Source organism: Papaver somniferum, unplaced genomic scaffold (genome assembly GCF_003573695.1).
Source record: "Papaver somniferum cultivar HN1 unplaced genomic scaffold, ASM357369v1 unplaced-scaffold_104, whole genome shotgun sequence".
NCBI classification, from domain to species: Eukaryota; Viridiplantae; Streptophyta; class Magnoliopsida; order Ranunculales; family Papaveraceae; genus Papaver; species Papaver somniferum.
In genome coordinates this window covers 2,305,724-2,315,904 of record NW_020619270.1, presented here as the reverse complement: position 1 = coordinate 2,315,904, position 10,181 = coordinate 2,305,724, and the positions used below count along the sequence as shown (strand labels likewise).

The window sequence follows — 10,181 nt, the reverse complement described above, 5'->3', positions numbered from 1 at the left end:
ATCTGGTTCATCCTATGCAATATTCCAAAAGAGTGTACAGAATTTTAAGATCTTAAAAAACTAACCTTCAAATGAGAGAACTTATTGAAGCTCAAGATCCCTTTGGTAAACACCCTCTAAAAATGTAAAGGTGTGCATCAAGATTCCAGTTCAGAGAGCTCTACCAATAGGCATCCCATTGTTCACTACTAGAAGAACTTAACCTTTCCTCATTGAATGTAGATACATGAAAGTCCCAAGGTATTTCTGTACCTCTTGTCGTGTTCTGGATCATAAGGATATCAATTGCCAGCATGGAAGTTAAAACGGAAAGCAACCAAGGAAATGCCTGCTTCATGCAGTAACTATGTTCTTCCTACAGTTTCAAGACTGATGATGCCATCACCACAAGTAAAAACACACAATGCTTCTACCAACTCCGCAACTTCAGATACTATTATGAAACAGACAGATATTGTGCCAGATTCTCAGATCGAGTCCCCAGGTAATCTGATTTGCAACAGTGGAAAAGCAAAGGTGAATGATCAAAGTATATATGAAACTAATGCTCAAAAAGGTCCATCCAACTCTTTTCAAATGGGCCCATTTGTGAATAGATCCACTGCTCTGAAGATTTTTGATGTAGGACCGATCCAACAAAATTTGACTCGGCAAAACAACGGGTTACCAATTATCTACAAACATGTAACTACGCAAAATGTTACTGTTGAATCTTCGATCACTAGTACTGAACCAACTAGTAGTGGTCTGATTTGAACCGCAAATTCTTCAAGAAGATTCAAAACAGCTATTGTTCAAAGTCCAAGTCCTATTATCGCTAGAGGAACCATTATCTCAGCTGAACATGATGCCCTTTCAAACCTCAAAAGAAAGATCAATCCCAGAGCTGATTTGAGGAAACGAACAAGAGCTAATTCTAGCTTAGCTAGTCTAGTGGTCATCCCATAAGAACGGGATAATACTGAACCTGATTATGCTCAACTGTGCCCCCCTATTACAAAATTGTGGGAATTACCCTCTCTCAATTTGTCAAACTTTTCCCTTAACACCCATCCTGTCATTGATTATTATGGAAGATACACTGTACCTCCTGATTCTTCCCCAAACAACAATTGTGTCTGCAATAATTCTCATCTGAATGCTGCCACTCCTAATTTGGATTCTTCCCAAGATTTATCTCAAAGTGGTGCTTCTTCCAGTGCTTCTCTTGGTGATGGGTCTAATTCCACCACTCAGGTAAATTCTATCCCTTCACCTCCTTTAATTGATCATGTTTCTGCTAGCCCAATAAACCAATTCCCTGTTAATAATGTCAACCTTATAGCTTGGAATATTAGAGGTTTAGGCAAAAAATCTGCCAACAAGGAACTTAGTTTGTTATGCGAAAATGTCAACCCTGGCATTATTTTTTTATGAAACAAAAATGAACAAAGATCTGGCTGCTAGTAAGTTGAAAAATATGGGCTTCCCTTGCACTTTTAACGTATCCAGCATTGGTAGGAGTGGAGACTTGGTTTTAGCTTGGAAGAAAGAAATTCATATCAATATTATTGGTTTCACCTATTTACCACCCACAGCTTTCCTATTTACCACCCACCTCACAATTTCTAAAGTAATTTTAGTTTTCATTTCTGTTTTCCTATTTACAACCTATAAAAGTCAAATAAATTTGAATATAACAATTACAATTTTTATTCCGCCTTCTTCTTCAATAATTTCTCTTTTTATTAAAAATCCATAAAAATAAAATTATTAACCTAGTTAAGATTATGTTTAAATATAGGACATCAAAATCTCATTACTTATTTATGTTTTATCATTTAATCCATCGATAGTTAGACGAATTAATCGCTAATTAATCAACAAAACATTATTATGGAGGATTTCATTGTTGAAAATCTAGGGTAAAAAAATCCTTGTTTTTTTGGGGCACCTTGAACGAGATTAAGAAATAGAAAAGAAAAGAAACTGGGATGAACTTAATGAAATTCTTCCGCCGTATTAATTAGAGAATCTCCATTTCATGAAATTATTTTTTATTTGTTTATTTATTTCCGTGAAAACATGATTTCAGGATAGCACTAGTCCAGAATCAGGAAGATTTGTAAAGTTTTTAGTTAAACTGTAGATAGGTGTTGGGGAGTTTCCGATCCTCAACAAGAATGCAAGACAAAACAATATTATATTCGAATATAGGAACCAAAAATCCAAAGACTGATGCTTCCCATTTGTAACATAAAGCAAACTAATCAATGTTAACTGATCAACGTTTGAAACAAGTTGGATGCATTTGATCATATAGACAAGCCAGAGAAAGTCCTATGGTTGGAAATTAAAAGTTGCTACTACATAGATGGAAGAACAGACTCTTGTGGTAAAACTTCAAAATTATATTTCTCGTTCCATGACTCGAAACAGAAAGGTTGGACACTATTATTTGGATGGAGCTCTAAGCATTGATAGATCGCACTCAAAATTCTTTAGATCATACGGTGGTGGCGGGTTGGTGGAGACGAAGTAGAGGAGATGCTGGTCGGAGGCCAGAGATGAAGAAGAAGAAATAATTTGGATTTCCGAACTTAGGGTTACTTAGGTTGCTGGGTGGTTTGAGGTAATGGGTGTAAATAAAAAGTCAATGAGTAGTATTTAGGGGATATGAAAAATTCTATGGGTGGTAAATAGATAATCAGGGGTGGGAATTAAGATAAGGGGTAAATAAGAAAAACGTGGGTGGTAAATAGGTAAAACCATATTATTTCATCTAGCTTGAGGGGTATCTACGTCACATCTACTGACATTATTGACACTAAAACTTGTCATATCCATTTCATGTATGGTGAACCAAATAGTATCTTAAGACATGCCTTTGGGAACATCAATGCCAACAGTCTAATGCCCCTTTAGATGAATCTGTTTTCTTTATAGGATATTTTAATGCTCTCTTAGGAACTGAAGATAAAAATGGTGGTCTAGAGGTTGATGATTCTGATTTTTTAAACCTTAGGAATTTTTGTTCTATGTTTAATTTGCATGATCCTGGTTTCTCTGGCCCTAGATTCACTTGGTCTAACATGCAACAAGGTTCAGATTTGATCCTTGAGAGATTAGATAGATGTCTTATCAACCAAATTGTTGAAGACCTTTGGCCCAAACTTTGTGTCAATAACTTACCCAGAGACTCTTTTGACCGTTTCCCCATGCATATTGGTTTTAATTATGAGGATGTTTGTATGCCTAGACCCTTTCATTTTATGGCCATGTGTATGGAAGATCCTACTTGTAGAGATATCATTGCCAATTCCTGGTCTGTTAATGTGGTAGGTCCTCCTGCTTATAAATTAAAATCTAAGCTTTTAAATACAAAAAAAAAATCTTAGAGACTGGAACAAAACTTCCTTTGGTCATATTCAAACCAATATATCTACCATCAGGAAGAATTTGGCAGATATCCAATGTAATAACCCAACTGATACCAGTTCTACTTCCAGGTCGGAAGCCAGATTGGAATACCTATACAATCTAGAAGAGTTATACTGGAAGGATAAATCCAGGGAGGTCTGGCTTCTGGAAGGTGACACAAACTCACCTTATTTCCACAGAGTCACCCTCTTTAGGAGAAAAAGAAATGCTATAAGTTGGATAAAGGACGCTTCTAATGCTATTCTAACTGATAGAAATAGTATTGGAACTTCCTTCATAAATTACTTCAAAAATTTGTATTCTTCTCACCCTCAACAATTTCAAGATGAAATTCTGGCTGATCTCCCCATAAAGTTTACTACTGAAGATAATTCTCTTTTAAATCTTCCTCTTATTGCTGAGGAGATTAAAAATGTTGTTTTCCAAATGGGGGGTAAGAAGGCTCCAGGCCCTGATGGATTCATAGGCCTGTTTTACCAAAAAATTTGGGATATTGTAGGTGAGGTTGTCATTGATATGACTCAAACCTGCTTCAGAAAAGGGCATTTTGCTAAGGTCTTTAATCATAATAATATTACCCTGATTCCTAAAGTTCCTCCAGAACTTTTTTTTATCAATATAGACCTATAGGTACTACACCAAGTCAGGAGTTCTGTCACAGTGTAAGCTGTCACAGATTCTTTTTCAGTCACTGATACACCTGTGATAGTTCCTGTAACAAATATAACTGTTGAGAATTTTTATAAGGGATAATTGGTGCTTGGTACTCGGGTTTGGACCAACACTAGTGTTTGGTCTAACATTTGTCCAACGTTAGGTGTTGGTACCTGGACCAGACGTTGACCCGAGTTGACTAAGTTAAGTCTTAACTTGTGTTTAATAATTATTAAAAAAATTAAAAAAAAATGAAATTAAAAGACAAATTTACCATTATAACCTTCTTCCTCCACCACCATATCCATATCCGTGAATACCATCACAACTCATTGGATCAAATCAATACATAAGCACCATCTAATTCGAAACTCAACTTCAATTTAGCAATAACATTCAATTACAGAAACAAGAAACATCTGAAACTCATTCTTCTCAAAGCTATAAGAACCCTAATTTCACATCAATCTGAAATCAAACCATCTAACTGCCAAATTCAAAATTAACATAAACCCTGGTTGCACCACAGACTCATAGAACCCTGACTTTTCCTCTCATCTAATTCGAAATTCAAATCAACCCATCTTCAATTTCATTTCAAACTCAGCTGCAACATTCAATTACACAGACAGGAAAAACTCATTCTTCTCAAAGCTGTAAAAGCCCTAATTTCACAATAAATTCGAAATCAAACCATCCTACTGCGAAATTCAAAATTAACTCAAACCCCAGCCGCCAATTTTTTCATTGATTCTGAATAAACAAACCTTCGAACCATCTCGCCTGAACCCATGAACATCAACATCTCAGATCCCCTTCTCTCAAATCATCAAACACCCACTTCTAAGCCCTAGAAATCATCTTATGCATGACCCATAGCTTAGGTTCGTCTTCACTAATCTTCAATTTTTCTTCAATCTCTGTCTCTCTGGTTCATCTTTCTTGATTTTCACGAACATATCAAGTCTAATAGACACCAAACCCTAACTATCAATCATTTTTTACCATGAAGAGATGTTCATTAAAAACCCAATCAATATTCCTTACCACGAAGAGAAGATTACTCATCAACAACCCAATCTATCAATTGGATTCAGTAAAAACAAAATCACTTTCTGCGGTTGTTTTTCTTTTTCTGTTGTGAAGATATGTTCGTGAAGATGATGGAGGAGGAGTAAATAGGGTAATGATGGATATTTGATCTACACCGCAGGTTTAATATAATGTTATGAAATCCGTTGGATTCCATATTCACCTTAGGGGTACGATTGTAACTTGATATTTTTAGTTTATTAATTTTATTAAAATGTGGTCATAAACAGTCAAATTAGGTCGGCGACTGCTCTAGGTACCAACCCCTAACGTTGGACAAATGTTAGACCAAACACTAGTGTTGGTCTAAACCCGAGTACCAAGCACCAATTTTATCCCTTTTTATAATCGTGACAGTATATTAAATTTACATAAGTTTTTTTTGCTAAAAAACACACCATGGGATTAACAAAGAACAGAATTACATTCAAGTTCTCCTTCCTCACAAGAGCATTCAAAAAAGAGGGATATGAGACCCAAAGACCCTTAAGACTAAAATTTCTAACTCTACGGGCAAGCCGATCTGCTAGATGGTTTTTCACACGTTTCACAAACACAACTTTAAAGGAGCAAGAACTAGAAATTAAAACCCGACACTGATTGAGAAGATCTTCACTTCTCCAAGCAATATTAGAGCTGACTCCATTCACATAATCCACTAGTTGGAGACAATAACTAACAAAAACAACTTTGGAAAGATTCATCTCTTCTGCCCAAGAGATCTCCAAAATGAGAGCAGCAACTTCATCACCTACTGCATCTGGAATCAAGCCAAAGTCCGAGCGAGAACTCTTTAATTTTCCTGAAATATCACACCAGATAACACCCAAACCCATTTTAAAATCTTTAAAATAACCATTGGAAAACATAAAATGATTCACAACATTTAAGGGGACTTTATAATCTCTGACAAGAGCACCAGAGCAAACATGAGGGGCAATATAGGTGTTAATCATTTTCTTAGTTTCCAAAATGATCTTGTTCAAATCAATAGTAGTCTGTCTAAAAAGCACATCACATCTTAACTTCCAAATACACCACATGATAATAGCACCAATACTAGGCCAAGAGACTTTAAAAGGAGAAATACCAAGAGCTGAATCATGCCAAAACAGAAAAAAGTCATCAATCCAGTCCAAATCTGTAAGAATCAAGTGTTGTAAAGAAACTCCAAACCAAATATGAGAAGCGACACAGCATTTCACAAACAAGTGCAATACAGTTTCTTCATGGCAATGACAGAGAGGACAAATCACATCCACATACGGGTTATAAAGCTGAAGCATAGAGTTGACAGGAAGCATTTGAGCGAAAATTTTCCACAAGAAGAACTTAATCTTTGGCAGACAATCAATACCCCAAACTTTCCTCCAAAAAGCCGAATCTTCAGAGGAACTAAAATCATTCATATAAATTCTATAGGCTGACTTAATCCTAAACTTACCATTTCTGGTGTGAGCCCACATTAAGGAGTCACACTGATTAAGATTTAACCTAATATATCTAATTCTGATAGCATCATCAGGAGAAAATAAGGTAGATAACAGACTGACATTCCAACACTTATTATGATTATCTATAAGGTCATTAACAAAGATATAATTACTGCGAGAAGAATGAGCAGAAATAGGAGGATTACTAAACCCTGGAATCCAGTTAAAACTCCATATACGAGTAGAGACCCCATTGTTTATTTTTACCACTGAATTAGCTCTGATAAAGTGTAACCCTTTTACAATACCATTGTCAATTTCTAATAAGTTCTGGTTAGGAAAATATTTATCCTTTCAAAATGTAGTAAGTAATATGTTCGGATTATTAATAATTCTCCAACCAAGTTTACAGATAAAGACTCTATTAGTGGCATAAGTATTCTTAATACCTAAACCTTCACTCGATTTAGCTTTACCAATATCACCCCAAGAACGAAAGTAAGCAACATGCTTAGGATTTTTTTTTTTGACCACCAGAAGGTTCTTTGAATAGCATCAATTTTAGACGCAACTGTTTTCGGCAGTGGAAAGCAAGCCATATGATAAATAGCTAAACTAGGCAACACATGTTTAGTAACCACAGTTCTAGCAGCAACATTTAAATTGGACTTCTTAGAAGAACTCAATCTAGCATAAAAGTTGTCAATGAGAAAATTGAAGGATTTAGTTTTATCTTTACCTATAAATAATGGGGTACCTAGATATTTTTCAGAGTTACTAAGAAATTTCATTTTAAGGGTTCTAGATAAAAAAATTATATGCCTATAATGCATCTTACCACTAGTGATGAAACCCGACTTTTCAAAATTTATCGCCTGACCTGAAGCTTTAGCAAAGACATTAATAATCTTGATAAGATTCCTAGCATAAGTAACAAAAGCTTTAACAAACAACATACAATCATCTGCGAAAAATAAATGCGAAATCGACGGACTATTCTTTTTGAACTTAAAACCCTGAATCAGTTTTTCATCTTCAGCTTTTATAAGCAGTTGAGATAGAACTTCCATACAAAGAATAAATATGTAAGGAGAAAGGAAATCACCATGTCTAATGCCCCTAGTAGGAATGAAGGTGTCTCCAGGTGAGCCATTAACCAGAACAGAATAAGAAACTGTACTAATACATTGCAAGATCATTTGACACCAGTCTTCAGAAAAACCAAGCTTCCTAAAAACCGCAAGAATAAAAGGCCATTCCAACCTATCAAAAGCCTTAGATAAATCAAGCTTAATAGCAAGGTGACCATTTTTTGAATTTCTCTTTTTCTTTCTAAAGGAATAAAGAATTTCATGGGTGATAACAATATTATCATGAATCTGTCTATTGGCAACAAAAGCAGATTGAAAAAGAGAAATCAAAGAGTCTAAAAGAGGTTTCAATCGATTAGTTAGAATTTTAGAAATAATTTTGTAGACTGAATTAGCTAAACTAATAGGTCTGAAGTCATGTGGAGAGGAGGCATTTTTAGTTTTAGGAATTAAAGTAATAAAATTGAAATTAGATTGCTTAAGAAGAAATTTATTTTTGAAAAAACTTTGAACATGAGACACAACTTCAGACTGAACAATGTCCAAATTATCCTTGAAGAATCCCGCCGGGAAACCATCAGATCCCGGAGAACTCCAAGGAGACAGATTGTTAACTGTATCCGTGATTTCATCAATCGAAGGGATGGCAGTTAAGGAGGAATTTACTTCATCAGAAATAATAGGACTGACAAACCTTAGAGCTTCTTCAATATCCTTATTCCCAGGGTTGGAAGTAGTATAAATTTTCTTAAAATTTTTAGAAAGCAAATCAGCAACCTGCTCTCTATTCTCAATCCAGTTACCTTGATCATCTCTAATGGTGTGACTTGTATTGTACATGTTTCTGAGTTTCACAGTATTATGAAAAAAGTGAGTGTTTCTGTCATACTGTGTAAAGTAGTCGATTCTAGATTTTTGTTTGTAGAAACTATGTTCAACTTCATAACAATAGTCCAACTGTTGAGAGTAATTTAAGATATAACCACCAATTTGAGGAGAATAAGGTAAAGCCTGAAGTTTTTCTAACTCCGAATTTAATCTACCTATAGTAGTTTTAATATGACCAAAGGAATTTATATTCCATTTAATTAAATAAGTCTTCACATTTTTGAGCTTGTTAACCACAACGAAACCAGGACAACCTTTTACAGTTTTAAACCAAGAAGTATGTAGCACACCTTTGAAGTCAGGATTAAGTTGCCAACATTTAAAGAATTTATAAGGAATATTAATATTCTTTTCCTAAAGAAAACACTTAACCAATATAGGGCTATGATCAGAGTAGACTCTCCCTAAATTGGTGACTCTAGTATGAGGAAGAGCTGTGACCCACTTATCATTCACAAATCCCCTATCTAGCTTTTCAAAATCAAATCAGTAGGATTTTTGAATCTTCTATTACACCAAGTGAAAGGATTTCCAAACGAAAACACTTCATTCATATTCATCTTTAAAAGATTTTCTCTAACAAAATTAGGAGGAAAAGATTTATCTGGATTACCACGCTGTTTTTCAGAACTATGCAAGATGAAGTTAAAATCTCCAACTAATAACCAAGGAATTGTTGTTGTTCTCATTCATATTGGTTAGAAAGTTCCATTGATTTTTCATCCCAACTAGGTTTAAAGAACCATAAATAAAAGAAACCACACAGTTTTTGATTGCCGGTGTAATGTCACATAAGATATGGATCATGTTTAAAGACATACCAAGAACTTCAATACTCGACTTTTCAAAATGACCAAAAGCAAGACCCCCAGATTTACCCACAACATGAATGATAGACCAAGCATCAAAAGGCAAGTTATGAGTGTATTTACTAACTGTTTCAGCATCTACCATGGTTTCTAACAGACAAATACTATCCAGTTTGTATTTCCTAGTTAAGTTCAACAAGTGGCGCCATTTCTTGTCAGAACAACACCCATTCATGTTCCAGCACAGGAATTTCATGATGATTACTATAGAAAATTCACAAGGTAAAGATTTTAGCAGATATAATAAAATTGAGAAAATACAAGAGTACTTACAGGGTCATGGGTTGAAGAAGGAGAAGCATACATAGGGTCCATTGCATCTATCATCATGAGATTAAATTCATTCTCAAATTCTTCTTGAGACATCACATGTTCTGGAGGTAAAAAGAAATCGGAGATGGCTCAAGAAACACAGCCTTGTCAACACAGTCTCCCAACACAGAAAAGAATTCCAAGTGAAGCAATATATCTGATGAAGTTCCATTAAATTATAATAAAATTGCACTAAAAATTTATAAAGTTATTTATTAACAAATCCTTCTTCATCTTCACAAAGAACATAATAAAAGTGTAACAAGAGATCTCAATTTAGAAACCAAAGAAGAAGAATAATACCCAACTCTTAGAATTCTTCAACTAGGATATAAAAAGCAGAGATAAATACAGGTTTTAATCAGTAAACCATCTTGAAGATAAATGACCTCCAATATTTTCTTTATCAAAATCCAATTCAA

The 10,181-nt window shown here is 34.8% G+C and overlaps 1 protein-coding gene across 1 annotated transcript; it reads right to left on the bottom strand.

The window, feature by feature from the left end:
• Positions 1-4,108: 4,108 nt before the first annotated feature.
• On the bottom strand, positions 4,109-9,532 carry LOC113327597. Its single transcript, XM_026574772.1, has 4 exons — positions 9,400-9,532; positions 7,076-8,832; positions 5,565-6,929; positions 4,109-4,132 (listed from the first exon to the last, which is right to left on the bottom strand). The coding sequence occupies exons 1-4, from the start codon at positions 9,530-9,532 to the stop codon at positions 4,109-4,111; spliced, it is 3,279 nt and encodes a 1,092-aa protein (XP_026430557.1).
• Between the last annotated feature and the right edge of the window lie 649 nt (positions 9,533-10,181).

What these genes read in the sequence shown, in the direction of transcription:
- LOC113327597 (XM_026574772.1), bottom strand. Translation starts at nt 9,532, where the DNA reads ATGGTAGATGCTGAAACAGTTAGTAAATACACTCATAACTTGCCTTTT. An exon ending in GTCGAGTATTGAAGTTCTTG is followed by an intron (nt 8,833 to 9,399) that starts GTATGTCTTTAA and finishes AAACTGTAAAAG; the next exon opens with GTTGTCCTGGTTTCGTTGTG. An exon ending in TGTTCTTTGTTAATCCCATG is followed by an intron (nt 4,133 to 5,564) that starts GTGTGTTTTTTA and finishes TATTTGTTACAG; the next exon opens with GAACTATCACAGGTGTATCA.